The sequence below is a fragment of the Nelumbo lutea genome, chromosome 1 (genome assembly GCF_056320005.1).
Source record: "Nelumbo lutea isolate HS-2025 chromosome 1, American lotus-T2T, whole genome shotgun sequence".
In the NCBI taxonomy this organism is placed as follows: domain Eukaryota; kingdom Viridiplantae; phylum Streptophyta; class Magnoliopsida; order Proteales; family Nelumbonaceae; genus Nelumbo; species Nelumbo lutea.
Window position 1 is genome coordinate 96,819,266 of NC_142684.1, and position 17,113 is coordinate 96,836,378.

Here is a 17,113-nt window from a genome sequence, read left to right on the forward strand (position 1 = left end):
TCTCATAGAATTTTTAACATTCCACCACCTTGATAAAGAAAGTTGTTTAGCATGTGTATTTTTCTATACAATTTCTTTCTTGAACCTTTTCACACGTACCAAACTAACTGGGCCATTTGGATAGTGTTGAGCAATCTTCAAGATTTCCTCATTAGCTAGGTAAAGATTTTCTCGAGTCATTGCCACCTTTGTAATAACTTCTCATGAAATGCCTGTAATCAAAGGATCAATGCGACCATCTATCCTTTTCCTTCTAGTTACTTTGCAAAGTTGGCTCATAGCATTTTTTAATGCTTTTATCTTTTATAATGGTTTCATCTATTTTTCATGTCATCTTCTTTGCCCCCATTGTGTATCATACTGCACTTATTATTTAATTTATTCACTATTAAGTGTCCTTCACAAGATCCATTTCTATTTATTCAATGGTTTGGGTTGTTAGATCTGCCTATTAATGAATTCTCTAAATGTTGTTCTTTATCTTAAAATTACTTAGGGTTCGGGCCAGACCCTTTTCTCTAGTCGCATTCATCCTCTAGTCCCGAGGCTAGCCACAACGTTGATTGTTATTGGACCAAATGTTATTTACCCATTTACCCTTGTGACTTCTTTTAATTTCCTTTTCACCCTAGTCAGCTCCCTCATAGTTGTCAGTTCCCCATCTATTTCCTTCACCAAGGAACCTCGATTACCATCAGATTTGTGTTCTTCCCTTGTCACAATTTTTTTTTTTCATTTTTAATCCCAACATCTCTTTTGCTCAACATGAGAGGCTTACTTGTACTTTTTGCACTTTTGATAAATTTGGCATTTCTAGAGTTCATGTAGAACATTTGGATGGCTAGTTTTATCCTTTTTTTGGTCTTCCATGGATTGATTATCGAACTTGGTTTGTTTCTCCTGATTTTTTCATTCATTACATTCTAAGAAACCACCTTTAGCTCTTTTGGAAACATAGGTCTTGAAAAAAAAAAAAACCAAAATAATAAAATAATCACCCAATCAAACATCTTACATGAGCTCAAAGTTATGGCCTCGAGAAGTTTACACATATTTAAAATGTGTAACCAGTGACCCAATGTTTATATTGAATGGATCAATGATTCAACCATCTAGATCAGATAATTTTATATCATATTAATGGTTTTTAACCAAAATCTAGATTTTAAGAGAACGAGACCTGAATCATAGCCAAATGGTGATAAGAACGGTTGAAGTGCTAGGTTAATGGTGGTTAAAAGACGCTGAAATCACCTGTTGTGTTCACTACTAGTGCCTCGTCACTTAACAATTTTGTGCAATTCTTCTATTCTCTCTAGAGATACGTGGGCCCATGTAAAGACTCAAGAGTAATGTTTGACCTGGTTGGTCAAACCATTCGAACCATCACTCGGCCAGGATTCAAAGTCCAATTCAATCAAGAACCAATTGACCCGTCGTTCAATTGTTGCACTCTAATGTTTGATTTAGGTGATTTTTTTTTTTTACTTTGAATAACTTGAGATCTATGCATCCCAACGAGTTATATATGCCTTTTCTCCCTATCTTCATGAAAAAAAAAATCCCTATTTTGATCTCAAATTGCAATTACTATTATTTTTTTTATAAATAAAAAATATAATTAAATATAAAAATATATATAATAAATATATTTATACATTATTTATTACAAAAATATATATTTATACATACATACATAAATACTAAAAAAATAAAGAAACAGTTACCGATACACTCCGATAGGCCTCTACCAACGTATCTGAACCTTTATATATTATTTTTAGGTGGGACCTATCAATCAATCATCACTTTCCTAATAGATTTGGACAATGTGAAAATAGAACCGGAAGTACGCTATCTTATCCTTGGGATTCTGCTCTCGTCTCGGCTCCCGAGTCCCGGAAACAAAATCCATTGCTAGGGCATCCGTTTTCTATCTCCTTCTCTCCAACCTCCCTTTGGCAAATTTTCAACTCAGAAGGATTTCTAAAACCTAGGGCACACGACAACAGAGTATGCGGGTTTATAGATCTCTATTGCTGTAATTTATTACTCTCAGATCCGCCATTACCGACATCTTAATCTCGAAGCAACTCTCTCCAGGTAAGCTGCTAGCTACTTGTTTCTTTTACCTTCTCTGGTGACCTGGTTTTGGATCTTCACTGCGTTGCATGCAATTTCAAGTAAGTCAATGGTTTATATGGAGTGTGATTTGAAGATTTTGGGTCTTCAAAGTGGACTTTTTGATCATCATAAGGCTTGAGAACGATATTCAGGCTTATAATCGTGATAGGTTGTCAAAGAAAGGCCGTTCCTTTGTTTATCTTTAATTAATATTCGCTTCTGTTCGATATTGGGGTTGGTGGGTGGAGTACTGTTTTCTAAAAAGGACTTTAAGGGTGGAAACTATTTATGCAGCTGTTATTTATAATTTGTGAACAATCCCTTTCCCCGTCCAATCTCATGTATTCGACTGTAGATGGAAGAAACTGAATGAGAAAGAAGTGATGGCACTGGAAAATGTACTTACTTTTCTTTCCAGGGAATCTGCTGCCTGAAATATGTTTTGGGTAGTGTTTTATCCTTACAAAATTGGAAAGCCCAAGAAGAAAATTTGAAGGCTCAGGATTCACCTAGTGTTGGGTCTGTTGCAGGGTTCTGCGAAGATGACAGAGCCTTCTAAAGTCATTCATATACGCAATGTGGGGCACGAAATATCTGAAGTAAATCCTCTCTCTCTCTCTCTCTCCTGCTTCGTATGGAATGCTTACTTTCGGCTGCTTACTAACGATTTGCGTTGCACATTGTAATTGTAATTTTTCTTCCTTTCTCTTTTTTTATTCCCCCAGAATGATCTCCTTCAGTTGGTCCAGCCTTTCGGTGTCGTCACTAAGCTAGTGATGCTACGTGCTAAAAACCAGGTTTTCCTTTCACCGTCGTCACTAAGCTTGTATTTTCTAATAAAATACCTTGCTTATCAGAAAAAAAATTATATCTATAGGCTCCCTTTTCCTCTTTGGTCTTGGTAGCGAGTGCTAGATTTTCTGGACCACGCCCAACTACATGGTTGATTTGATTTATCTTTGTTTTTCCATCTATGCTGTTATAGGCTCTTCTCCAGATGCATGATGTCTCCTCAGCTGTCAATGCATTGCAGTACTACACGAATATTCAACCAAGTGTCAGGTGTTACTACTTGTAAAAGTCATTTGTTATTTTCCCTTTTAATGCAAATCTTTTGACAGCATTCCTGACAGTTTTTTTTTCTGTTGTAATTACTAGAATTGCCATTATTATTTCCTCATTGTTTTTTGTTGAAATGTTGAATTCTGGAATTTCCCTTTTCAGGGGGAGGAATGTGTACATTCAGTTCTCTTCACACCAGGAACTAACAACAATGGATCAGAATGCTCAAGGACGCAAAACCGACCAGGTTGGTTTGGCTGCATACGTGCTTCTGTTAGGTGGCTGCCATTTGTTATAAAACCAGTGATGTGACATGTGATGAAACCTATGGAAGTGGTCTCTCTTGAGCTAAATTTTCTTGTACCTTTGGACTATATCATGTTGTGCTTATGTACTTAAAATAAGTAGCAACTCATTATCTGTTGAATATGCCTTAGAGGCTGTTTTAAAAGGAAAATGAAATTGAGGTGCTATGCATAGGGTATCTAATCAATTGCAAAATGACCATCTTTTCTAATGTTCTCGTCAAGATTTTAAAATTTAACTTTAGGTTGAATCTTTGGTCTTCCACATATTTGAGACATGCATGCTATAGTAAATGAATGCAAAAACATTTCATTCTGTTTCTTTCCCATCTGCATCTTCAGTTGTGGATCTCTTATAGTCTTATGCATGCATAGGTTATACAAAGGAAAGAAATTTATTTATATGTTTTCTTTTGTTTAAATTCGTGGTTTGTGAGAGGGGATGATGGTTCTTAGGAGGGGGAGGGGGATAGCTAGCTAATCACTTAAGTAATGAACTTGGGGCATTTAAGTGAATCTTCTAATTCGTTTTTTGAGCTTAGATTTTTCCTTTTTTTCTCTTTAAAAGGGGTGGAAAACATGATTGTGGCAAAAGAAAGTGGTAGAATTATAACCAAAATTTTACGTGCTGAGTTTCTGCTTATTTTACAATGAAACAGACAGAACCTTAACAGAAACTAAAAGTCACAAGCAAATCAACTTAACTTTTGAATGCAATTACTGGGTATTTGAAGGACTTCAGAAATTGTAATTATTTATCCATTCATGGTAGTTGCCATTTCGATGGAAAGTAATAGAGGGGCCAACAATGACAAGAAACAAGGGGTGGGTTTAAACCTAAGATGATGGTAAAGGAAGAGGATTGTAATAATTTGTGAAAAATGAGCAGATATGTTAATTAGCTTGATCATCTAACCAAAAGAAGGAATATTACTATATAATTGGGCTTTGAAGGAAATATTAATATAAAAACAAGAAGGGAAATATCCATGGACATGCTAATAATGGCAAAGAGGCATTAGAGATAGTTGATTGTATGATGTGATCAATGTTTTTCAAGCACTATGTCTGGTGCTGCTTTTCTACATTATATGATCTTATTCTATATTATGCTTTGTTATTTTATATTATATTATAATATATCAATAATATCATAAATTTGGCTAGTGCCTAGCTTTGTTAGGTCTCCTAGATGCATACCTGGTTGCCCAGGTGCCCTCCTTGAAGCTCTTATTTAAGTGCTTCCAGAAATTGTGTATATTTGAATTTTGAAAAATGGTAACAGAACTAAAGGGATTTGAAGTGACTTGCCTAAATATGTGCATCAGAATTTCCAAATTTTCATACATTCCAATTTCCAGGTTAACTCAATTCTAGATGGAGAATGGTGTTAAAGTCGTGTAGATGCAAAATATCCCCCCCAACTATACTCTGACTTTTTCTCAGTCAAGTTTTTCATTTCTGAGATCCTTTGTCTTTGACTGAGCCTCATACGAAGTAGCGGTATGGGTACACTTAATAAACTAATGTTATTACACTAGCAAGAAGTGAATTATGAAAAGAATGGTGCTTTACTCCTGTTACTGATTTATTTCTGCAAGCCTATGCGAAAACTTAAGGTACTTAAACCACATTGAAAATGGTATTGAGTTTGTCCAATAATCATCAGTAGCACTAGAAAGAATACTGGACTCCCTACCTTAAGGTATCCATATAAGGTATTATTGATATATTTGTTTTGGATAGGTCCAGCTGTCCAGTGCACTGTTATGATGACAGAAATTTCTGATGCGGAGCAGGGCCCAGCTTTTCTTTGTAAGCGGGTTTATAGTGTGTATTATTATGTCTATGGTTATTTGTTTATCTCTGTACTATTGTAGCTGTAGCGTCCATTTATATTTAGAAAAAGTACTAGGAGCCTTTTCTGTTTGATCAGTAATTCCAAATAGCTGAAGCATAAAAAAAGTACATTCAGATTAAGTCTTCTCTGTGAAGGGGAAGATAAGAACACCCTTTGATGGGTATTTCAGCCATAGGAGGAATTGGGAGATCAGAGCTCTAATAGGTTCTACTCTACCTGGATATTGTGCTCATTCTCATAGAAGCCTTGGGTTGCATCTTTGTTGATGTCCATCTTGCTTGTCATTTTATCAAATGTATGTTGGATCCATTTGTTTGTTCATCATAAAAATTGAAAACAAGAACTTCTTAGCCATTGTTTATATTGAGGATAGACTAATTCTTCATTCTAACACTAATGACTGAACTAGAGAGACCGATGGAAACTAGTTATGGGATTCTTTTTTTTCTTTTCTTTAAATGTTTTAACTGTTTGTTTATGTGTTAACATGTGATGTCATGTTATCTCTTGTTTTTCAATATTCTTTGTCCTACTTTCCTCTTTATATTCTTCTCTATTCATTCTCTCTCCTGTCTCTATGCTGGTCTGCTGTCGGGCACTCTCAGGATACACAGCCCAATCGAATTCTCTTAGTTACAATCCATCATATGCTCTATCCTATAACAGTGGAAGTGCTGCATCAAGTGTTTTCTCCTCATGGATTTGTGGAGAAGATCGTCACATTTCAGAAGTCAGCTGGTTAGCTTCTTCAAGTCTTCTATTCTCTCTCTTAAATTTCAACTCTGTTGACTTAGGAAGATTGGTTGGATAGACTTTGCATTGAAAAGGCCCTTAATGATTTTTTTCTTGGTGAATGTTGTTTCTAACATTTCTAATTTCTGACTAGGATATTTTTGTGCTCTAAAGATGGTCTTTCTTTTTCTCTTGAACTGTATCGGAAGATATTTAGACTGCTATCTTTCTAATTATGCTAGATTGCATGTATGTTTAGAAGAAACTGTACAAAAACTTATGCTTTTCTTCTCTGTTCTCCATTCTTTGCAAAATGCCTAGGCTTTCAAGCCCTTGTCCAGTATCAATCACGCCAGAATGCTGTTTCAGCAAGAAGTGCTCTTCAAGTATGTAAATCTTTACCCATTCAAATCTTAAACTGCTCATCAGTTGTTATAAGAAGATATTTAACTTCTTCCAACTTCTTTCCAGGGACGCAATATTTATGATGGTTGCTGTCAACTGGATATTCAGTTTTCAAAGTAGGTTTTGAAGACTTTTATAGCAGTCTCATGGTTTATTGGTGCATTTCTTTTTTTCTTTTTTGTTTGTTTTAGCTGCTGAGAACGAATCTCATTATCTGTTGCACCCTTCTTACAATCCAGCCTTAGTGAGCTACAAGTGAACTACAACAATGAGAGGTCAAGGTATGTATACAGTTCATACTTAGAGTCTTAGATTCATATGATATTAAATCGTGCTGCTTTAAAACCATCTTGTTTTTTTTTTTTTTTTGGTTATGTGACTGCTCTTAAATTAGTTTTCCATCCTCTTACAGGGATTTCACAAATCCATCTCTGCCATCAGAACAGAAGGGCAGATCTTCACAAGTATGTTTCTAAGTTATTAATTATATTACATTACATTGTCTTTTGTTCTTATTAGTCTATTCTTATGGGAGTTTGCATGTTTGAATTCCACGTTTAATGTCATTCTTTTCCACTTGTGCTACAGCCTGGGTATGGTGATGCAGGGGGTATGTATGCACTTCAACCTGGAGCCAGGACAGGTGCTAATTGTATTCCTCTACTGCATCTATTTGCCTTCTTTCACTTTCCTTTCTGATTCCTTACAAATGCATTCCTTCTTTGTTTCAGTTGCGTTTCCACAGGTGGGTGGTCCCCAGGTTATGTTTTGAGCTGTCAAGGTGGTCTTATCCTGAGCTGTGGGTTTACTACCTGGTTGCTTGGTTTGAGAAACGCTTTCTTATGTCTGCATACACTACCTCTTTTTTTTTAATTTGCATGTCCTTTACATGTGATGGACTTGTGCTAAGCCAGAAAGTGGTCCTGATATTGATTTTAGTCTATCATATGTTATGGAGACTTGTAAAACAAAATTAAGAAATTGGCAGTCTGAGAAATTCAACTGTTAAAGACAATTGAAATGGGTTGAGAATCTTGAGATTTTCTATGACTGCTATATGTGGAACATACCACCCTGATTGCTGTCTGTGCTCCAGGAGCACAGAGCACAGAGAACAGCAGAGGTAGTCAGTGAAGGCAAAGTGTTGACTCCATGGTTTAATTAGTTAAATTATATTTTATTCTTGGTGGAAAATAATCTCAAATATGCATATTGAATTGGTTATTTATTTTCCTTGTGCTGTTTCATTCTAGATGGGGAATGCTGCAGCAATAGCAGTTGCATTTGGTGGAGGATTGCCTCCTGGGATAAGTGGCACTAATGACAGGTGCACTGTCTTGGTCTCTAACCTAAATCCTGATGTAAGTCATGCTATTATCTTTGTTTTGCTCTCCTTCTTTTGTCAGTTTGCATCACACTTTTTAACTTTTACTTTCAGAAAATCGATGAGGATAAACTTTTCAACCTATTCTCCATCTACGGGAACATTGTAAGGATCAAACTTCTTCGTAATAAACCAGATCATGCACTTGTTCAGATGGGAGACGGTTTCCAGGCTGAATTGGCTGTGCACTTTTTGAAGGTATGATTTCATCCTGTCCTTTCTTTCCGGTTTAATTATAATAATTTATACATGTTGCTATAGTGTTATTCGGATGTGATTGCATCTGCATGCATCAAGTTGCTATTATCACTGCATTTCGGATGCAAGATTCTGATGAAGCAGAAAATATGTTTCCTTTTTCTTCTTCAGCACCTTTGTATTTTTTGCAACACCATTTGTTATTTATGTTGGTCATCATCATCATCATCATAGCCTTATGAGGTCAGCTATATGAATCTTGTTTTGCCATTCCTTTCTATTTATGTTGGTATAGGACAAAAGTATTGTTGGTTAACCAGATTTGTTCTGGACCTTAAACCACATGCAGGATGAGGGGCTATACTTTCTTCAATTTGTCCTAGCTAATAGTAGGGCAAGTTTTACATTCTTTCCTGTATTCTTTGATGCAGTGATTTTAAAATATTGGGCAGCATGTTGGTATAATATTGTTTAATGATCCTATACCCACTGATTGCCATAATGGGGTGGGTATTTCATACCAAGGTTTTAAAAATCGACCTGGAACCAGAATCATTCTGGCCACTGGTTTCTGGGTTGATGGTTCGACCATCCTGTTTGAACAGACAGCCTGTTCCAAATGAAAAAAATAAAAAATAATTAAAATAAAAAATGGTCAAATACCATTGAATGGGTCGACGGTTTAACTGCCTGGGTCAGCAGGTTGCTGACCAATTCAATGGTTTTTGGACAAGGAACGGGTTTGGGGGAAAACGGAACCAGTTACATGAATGGTTCCCAGGCCGAACGGTCTGACCATCTGGGTCAACGGTGGTTCAAAAACACTGTTTCATACTGATATCCAATCACATTAACCATAATTCTCCAAGACTTGATTTTTATAAATCATTAGTTTCTTCTTCCCCTTTTTATGTATTCCAAGGGTCACTTGCCTGTTTTTCTATTGAATCTGATGGTCTTGATGGGTTCAAACTTAATTTTTCTGTGATATAGGGTGCTATGCTATTTGGGAAGCGATTAGAGGTGAACTTCTCTAAGCATCTGAACATTACAGCAGCACCAGACACACATGAGTACTTGAACTCAAACCTTAACCGCTTCAACCGCAATGCTGCAAAAAACTACCGCTACTGCTGCTCCCCAACCAAGATGATCCACCTGTCCACTCTTCCTCAGGACATCACAGAAGAGGAGATTATTACTCACCTGGAAGAGCATGGAACCATTGTCAATACTAAGCTCTTTGAGGTAAATGGGAAGAAACAGGCCCTTGTGTTGTTTGAGACGGAGGAGCAGGCCACTGAGGCTCTTGTGTGTAAGCATGCCAGCACCATTGATAGATCAGTTATCCGGATCTCCTTCTCCCAGCTGCAAACCATCTAAAAAGATTGACCTTGTAGCAAGGAAGATGAATGTTCACATGTATGGGAGGATATTTATGAGTGGGCAACAGGTCGTCTCTCTTTTCCTCAAATCTCAATGTGCTAACGGATGTGTTTACTTTTTTTTACATTGTCTATCTTCTGTTGCCCTAGACTTCTATTTTTAGGTTTTTCCATTGTCAGGAGACGGATTGTTGCCATAAATTAGAAGGCTATATAAGATGGGTTGTGAAGAGAAGTGGCTTTGTGGATTTCCATTTCTTTTTTTACTTGTAGTATATGCTTTTGAATACCAGATCAGTAGATCACGAGCCAAGCCTTTCATATTACTGATTTTAATTACTCCTGTTAAATTTCTTTTGGATTATTATTAGGGTAAATTGCAGATTAGCATCCTGTACTTTGAGGCTAGACTCACTTTAGTATTACGTCCTTCTGCAGTATCTGAATTCCTGAAAACCGCCAGTTTAGTCCAAAATCTCAACAGATGTTAGCGAGAGGACCACAAACACCTTTTGGTGTCATCTAATTTTCTTTGCCAACTAATCATATTGAAGTGACCTTATCTTAACTTTAATCTCTCCCTAATACAAAGTCCCTCTTGATGATACTGCGGCTCATCTCCTTAGAGTCTCATAGCTAGAAAAAACCGGGAGATGACGGATAACAGCATGAACGGGGAGAAGAGGGTAGTATTTAATGTACGAACCTCACCGCACATCTCTCTTTGCATGAGTTTCATAAGCGAAAGACTTCTCATTTCCACTAATTGAATCTAATAGCACTTTTTTCCCATTTCCACTAATTGAATCTAAATAGAATTTTTTTAGTTGTATCGTTAAACAAGATGGCTTCACCAATAGCTTATCCAAAACCAATGTTTTTTGAATCGCCATTGACCTGGATGGACCATTCAGGCAACCGGTTCCGTTTCACCCTTAACCTGGTCTTTGACAAAAAATTGTTGACTTAGTCAGTGACCCGCTGGTTTGTATGATCAAATTTACCAACTCGTTTGACCTAAGATTCAAAATATTGATATGTCCGATATGCCCATATCGGCATATTGGGTGAATTGAAACTCCTTTTGGTGGTTTTTTTAATTTTTTTTTCACCAATTGGTTCAGAGGAATTGGTTTAGGTCTTCGCCACACCCTAAACTGGTCAGACCACCGATACACCCACTGTAGGGGTGTATTGGTGGGGTGTCGGAACAATACGTGTCGGTCGATACCTGTAGATGCTTTGACTGTTTTTTATTTTATTTTATTTTTTATTTTTTAAGTTGGAATGGGTTGTCTGTTCAAACTTGATGGTCAAGTTGCTGACTGGAAAACTGGTGGCTAAAGTGGTTCTGATTCTAGGTCGTTTTTTAAAACCTTGTGCAAAACAGCCATAACTTGCTTTTTCTAAACTCTTTGCACCAGAATTGGCATGACCTCATCAGGGGATGAGAATCAATGTTTTCAAAACCGAACTGTATCGGACAGTGTGACCGGAAAAACCAGTCCCGTTTTCTGCCAAAACCGTAGTTTGGCCAAAAATTGTTAATTTGGTCAGCAAACCACTGGCCAGGCAGTTGAACCATCGAACCGTTCAACCCGGGAATGGGTTTTGGCCTTTTTTTTAATTTAATTTTTTTGTCAGAGTGGGCTGTCTGTTCAGACCGAACAGTCAGACCGTTCAACCCAGGAACCGGACCTCGAATGGTTCCCTGTCCAGTCCGGTTTTAAAAACCTTAATGGGAATACAGCCATTATCTGTGATTTCTTTGTGCAATGAGGAAAGCTCACGAGCAACATTAGTAGGACTTCACCAAGAACCAACCTAGCTTCCTCATTCATCATCTTCGCACCAATAAACATCAGTTGAGTTGAGTCGCCACAGTGTTCCATAGCACCTGTACCCCTATTGAACTGCGATTAAATTTTAGCACATTCACCCATCGTTGATAATTATCTCCTCTGTGATCAAGTCGAGCCAACATATTGTTCTCCAGCTCGCTGCAATAGTCTTGAAGATTTGCAACCGCAACTTCTATACATTTGCTTGCAGTTGCATTTCCCATCACTGATGGTACAGCAGTGCCATGTCTTCCAATATCTTCCTCAGCAAATGCCCTAGTTTTTCTGCAACTGAAGCAGCTTCAGCAACACGATTGTCGTCATAGAAAAGAGGTGAAATTTCCATCTGATCTCCCAGGTTGCCATTGAACTCCATCAAGTACTTTATGAGCTCTAATCTCCAAAAACAAAGTACTTTATGAGCTAAATTATTTGACCAGCACTTTCTCTCTGAGAATCTGCACTCTGAAGATGATCTCCAATCTTTGCAGCAGTCTGTCCAGCACTTGAGATGCGATAATCCAGCCTTGCAAAGCTATCCAATAGGCCATCCACACCTTTCTCCAACTCGGCAGGTGTCTTGCGGTGCTTGGAGTCTTGGACAAAAACCCTCTTTGAGATTGTTCAATCTAGCATCAATCTGCTATCTCAGATCAACCAACTCCCTGCGAGAGAACTTTGAACATGGATAAGAGAGCATCTACTTCTGGAAATAGAGGAGTGGAGAGCTCTGAGCTGATTTTGCTGCAACGGATGGAGCCTGCAGATGCCATTGGGTAAAACATAAATTCCTCCAACACTGTTATGAACATCCGATAGCCAAAATTCATCCAAAACATATAACCTACCACAGTCTATTCCTCTCTATCCAACAGCATTCTCTCCTCACATGAAAACACCCAAACTTTTTTAAGGTTTTGAGAAAAGGGTAAAATGATCTCAAAATTATTAAAAGGGTAGTTTTGATATTTTAAAATATTTAAATTGTACATGTCCTCACATGATACAAATAATTGACAGACTTTTAACGGATACTAAACTAATAGTTTTCGAGATTTCAGATATACTAGCACGTTTTGAAATTCGGCTACCAAAATGAGACTAACCCCAAAATACAGGATACTAATCTGTAATTTAAACTTATTATTATGTTTTTTTTTTGCTACTTATAGTCATGGGCATGTCCATGTGAGTTGAGCTACTACCCTTACCGATCATCCACTTAAAACTCCACAAGTGAGTTTTTAAAAACAAAAAACACCAATCAATAACATGGTTAGCATTGTTTTTAGAAAACAAAAAACAATCATGTTGTCCAACACCCCCTTAACTGGGTGCATTGGGATCAGAAATTGCCACCCCACAGTGATCGAAGAGCTGCCTTAATGTCTGTTGGACTAATTATTTTGTTTCATAGCAGTTAAATACAAGTGAGAAATTGGTGATTGTGGATCATAGGTATTTTAAAAATGATTGACGATGATCCAGCGAGTAAAACAAAGTTATCAAATTTGGCATAATCTGTTATGTTGCTTTAGGTAAACGTTTTTTCTGATCTTTGACTAGGATGGAGTAAGCCGTAAGAACGTTATTCTGTTTAGCATCCATTGGCACCAATAGCTGTGACAACGATGTTCGTATGATTAAATCCTCTCTCTCTCTCTCTCGCTCAACACAAAAAACTGTGTAAGGCCCATGATTTGGCTTTTGATGGAACCGTGATATGGTTAGTCATTCTTGCAAGATTAAAGCTAAAAATCATGGTTTTTAAAATCAGATCAGATCGGACGGACAGTTGGACCCAAAAAACCAGGGTTCTGTTTTACCCTAAAACTGCTTTTTGGTCAAAAACTGGTAATTCGGTTAGTGAACTGCTGAGCCGAGTGGTTAACCTATTGATCCGGATAATGATTTTTGGCCATTTTTTGTTTTTTTTTTTTTTGTTCTTTCTTTCAGAGCGGGCCATTCATTCTGACAGAATAGTTGGACCATTCAATTTGGAAACCGGACCCAAAATGATTTCCTGTCCAGTGGTTTTAAAAACCTTGCTAAAAATTGTCAATTTGACAAAATAAAACGATGGCTAGAGACAAAGAAGAAACACAAAGTGACGAAATGGACTCAACCCCACTTTTTCTGAATAATTGGGAATTATACCATTTTATATGACTTACAGTAACACTATGTAAAACCAAATTGTGCAATACTGGAGTTTTATATATAGATATTAACAGAGGGAGACATGCGATGCACGGATTTTGTTAAGAGAAAGTTAAACAACAGAAACACATAAGAATAGACAATTGTTTTATATTTTAAATTTTTAAATGACATATAATTTATATACTATTTTTAATAATTTCTTTTGTAACACAAAATAATAATAATTAATTTCAGGTAGGCTTGTTCATCAAACCGATTAAACCGATCAAACTGAACAACCCAAACCAACTCAACCAGAGTTAGTTGGTTATCTAGTATTTTCGGTCAACTACAGTGCAATAACTCCCCAACTGATCAGGTTGGGCCAATTTTGGTTTGGCCATTTGTAAATAAACCAAAATCGAACAGACCCAATAATCTTTAATATGGGGAAGTGGAAAAATTCTCATATTTCTTACTCTAAATATTTTATATTATAAATTGAAATTTTCAATGTATTTTTTAATAATAGTACTATATTATTTTTAAACATAAATTTAATTTTTAAGTTTAAATCTTTTGAACCAACCGACTAAACTGAAAACCGACCATAGAACCAAAGTTGGCCGATTTTCACTAATGGTCGGTGGGTTCCAAGTGACCAATTCCCCAACCCAACCCATGAACACTCTTAATTTCAATTAAATTAATAGTTTAATCATCAATAAATAACAATAGTTTAATCTCCAATAATTATTGATAATTTATAGTGAGAATGCACAACTATTGAAAATAAATTTATAATGAAAATGCAATAAATACAATAATTACGAAATAAATATAATAAAATATTTAAAATTTTCACTATTTAAATTGTATTTATTTGAATAATTGAAAATTGTATAATTTAATTTTCTACTTAAATTACCAGATTCAGTAAATTTTAGTAAGAAATTTGAAAAAATATTAAAGATCATTAATATGAATAAAGTAATTTTCAAAAAAAAATCTGTATTTATTAATAATTATTACTGAAAATGTTAGAATAAATTGATGGTTTAATTATTGCAATTGAAATAATTTTCTAAAAATAAATATTGTCAATTTTAGATAATAATAATAATATTTAATTAATTTCATATAAAAATTAAAAAATAATATTCAAGTATTGAAAATTTTCATTAATATCAGTAAATTACCGATATCAACAATTTTATTAGTAATTGTTAGAAATGGCAACGAGGCGGGGCGGATCCCCACTAGGTCGGGGAAATGGGGAAAATTGTCATTCCTAGTAATTGTTACTTCTTTATGCCTTTTCAGTGTTTTAATAGTTTCCAATTCATTTTTAAATTTATTTTGCATTTTTGATAATTTTCAGTATTTTTCCATTAATTTTCATCAAATTTTGGAAAATTTATAGTAACTTTTTGCATTTCAGTAATTATTCAACAATTTTCAGTTATTTTTCAATATTTTTCACATGAAAAGTTAATCAAAATTTTTAATAATTCCCAGTTTATCAATAATTACTGGAAATTAATTAAAACTACTTTTCAGTATTGTTTCATTAATTCCATTTTTTCAGAATTAATTTGAAATTAATGTTTATTTTCATAATTATTGTGGGTTTTCTGTATTTTTTTAATTAAGCTTCAACATTTTTATTATTCCTTCATTAATTTTTAGCGAAAATAATACTGAATTTATTAACCGTATATATTAATCAGTAATTAATTTATTGAATACTAAATTAATATTAACTATTAACTAATAAATAGTAATTAATAATTATAATCATTAATTATCAATTATAACAATAGTTATTAATATTTAAGTAATCAATAAACCAAATTGATTTAATTAATAAACATTAATTACTAATTAATAATTAGTAATTATTAATAGTGATTATTAATTAACATGGTGTTTGGAATTGTGGGTGCTTTTTGGGACCTGTTTTCAAGTAAAAACGCCTATGCTTCCAAGACCCATTTTTCACAAAAAAAAAACGGTGATTTTCATCACCGTTTTTCATGTATGTGCTGATAGGTAAGCACCACATAGGATACATATCAGTCAACCGTTGGGGGAAATGGTTTATCGATGCATGCCCGATTTTTTAATAATTGGCTAAACCAAACAATGAGATACATGGGCGTTTGTTGAAAGGCCTATGTAAATCCGACGTGGCACCATTTTTTTGGAAAACAGCCACGGTCCCCTAATTAATAAGTAGATTGAATCAATTTAATTAATATATATTAATTATTAATTAATAATCAGTAATTGATAACCCAAATCGATTTAATTGATAAATATTGGTTTTTAATTATTAATGAGTAATTGGTTAATCAATAATTATTATTTATAAAACTAGTAATTAATATTCAACATTAATTATTAAATAAAATCAGGTTTGATTGGAAACCAAACCAACAGCACAACCGACCCGGGTTCTGTTGGAAACACACACGCTACAATAACATATAGAAACTTAACCCGACTCGGCAACACAGGCCGACCCTACCCGCATACGATGTCTTCTTAACCCGACTGCCATCACGTTGTTCGCTCGACAAGGTGACGACAATAATATATTAAGGGCGGTAGAAATGCTTGAAAGGAGTGGCAGGTCGCCGATTGGTGGTATTTAATGGTTTGTGGTAAACAAGTTAGAGGAAATGAAATCATGTGGGTTCGATTAGATACCGAACTGGGTTCTACAAACAACAAAAATAGGTACTATTTAAACCGGCCCGTTAAAAAGACCCGAATCGCATTCAGGCGCCTTCTTAACCCGAAGTGATTCACATTGGTTTTTTTTTTTTTACAAGGCCCTATAGGGCAAATTCATTCTTTTAACTCTTGTACAAGTAATAGCAAATTTAGCTGATTTATGTGCAGCCATGTTAGCTCTTCTAGGAATTTACAGTCGGCGACTAAGACGCTAACAAACCACGGTGAATTCAACGAATCCATCAACAAACATCTGATTAAAGTGAGGGTATCACTCTCAACCAGGATGCGAGAAATACCCACCTCTAAAGCTAATTTCAAACCCTCCACCAAAGCCAGGGTTTCAACGACCAATGGGCTTTCTTTTTGGAAGGGAGTTGCTCTGGCAAAAAGAAGTTCTCCAGCATTGTTGCGAAGAATTATACCGCTACTAGAAGAAATGGTTCCTACAACACCATCTACGTTGAGTTTCACCACTCTTGCTGGTGGTTTTGACCACCTAGTTGAGTTGACAATCAAAGAGGAGTGAGGCAAGTTGTGAGCACTGGGTTCATTGAGTGTATTTTGGATAATCATATTTGCAAATATCTGAGTCCGGTTGATAATTGAAGGTGGGTGGAAAATTGAACCCTTAAAACCATAACAGGCTTACACTTCTCAGGAAAATATAATTTTCACCATTTTGTTCCTTGCCCAACTCCATCCAACATTCTATCCAAGTTAATAAGGTGAACAACTTTATTGTTCATACGAATATTCAAGTTGGAACCAAACCAGATGCAACGGACCATCTCACAACCAAAAATAAGTGCTGAACCGTTTCCTCCCGTGCATTGCAAATGGGGCATTATTTATCTGATATGCGGTGGAGCCTGAAGAGATTAACTTTAGTGGGTAGGAGATTAGAAACAATCTTCCAAATGAAGAGTAGAATA

The 17,113-nt window shown here is 35.6% G+C and overlaps 1 protein-coding gene across 1 annotated transcript; it reads left to right on the forward strand.

The window, feature by feature from the left end:
* The first annotated feature begins 1,867 nt into the window (after positions 1–1,867).
* Positions 1,868–9,704, forward strand: LOC148876292 (polypyrimidine tract-binding protein homolog 3-like). Its single transcript, XM_088966510.1, has 16 exons — positions 1,868–2,103; positions 2,480–2,570; positions 2,655–2,723; positions 2,850–2,921; positions 3,110–3,186; positions 3,349–3,433; positions 5,958–6,090; positions 6,406–6,470; positions 6,556–6,605; positions 6,729–6,770; positions 6,902–6,953; positions 7,078–7,132; positions 7,221–7,234; positions 7,743–7,850; positions 7,928–8,071; positions 9,065–9,704. The coding sequence occupies exons 2-16, from the start codon at positions 2,562–2,564 to the stop codon at positions 9,452–9,454; spliced, it is 1,365 nt and encodes a 454-aa protein (XP_088822636.1). The 5' UTR covers positions 1,868–2,103; positions 2,480–2,561; the 3' UTR covers positions 9,455–9,704.
* The last annotated feature ends 7,409 nt before the right edge of the window (positions 9,705–17,113 follow it).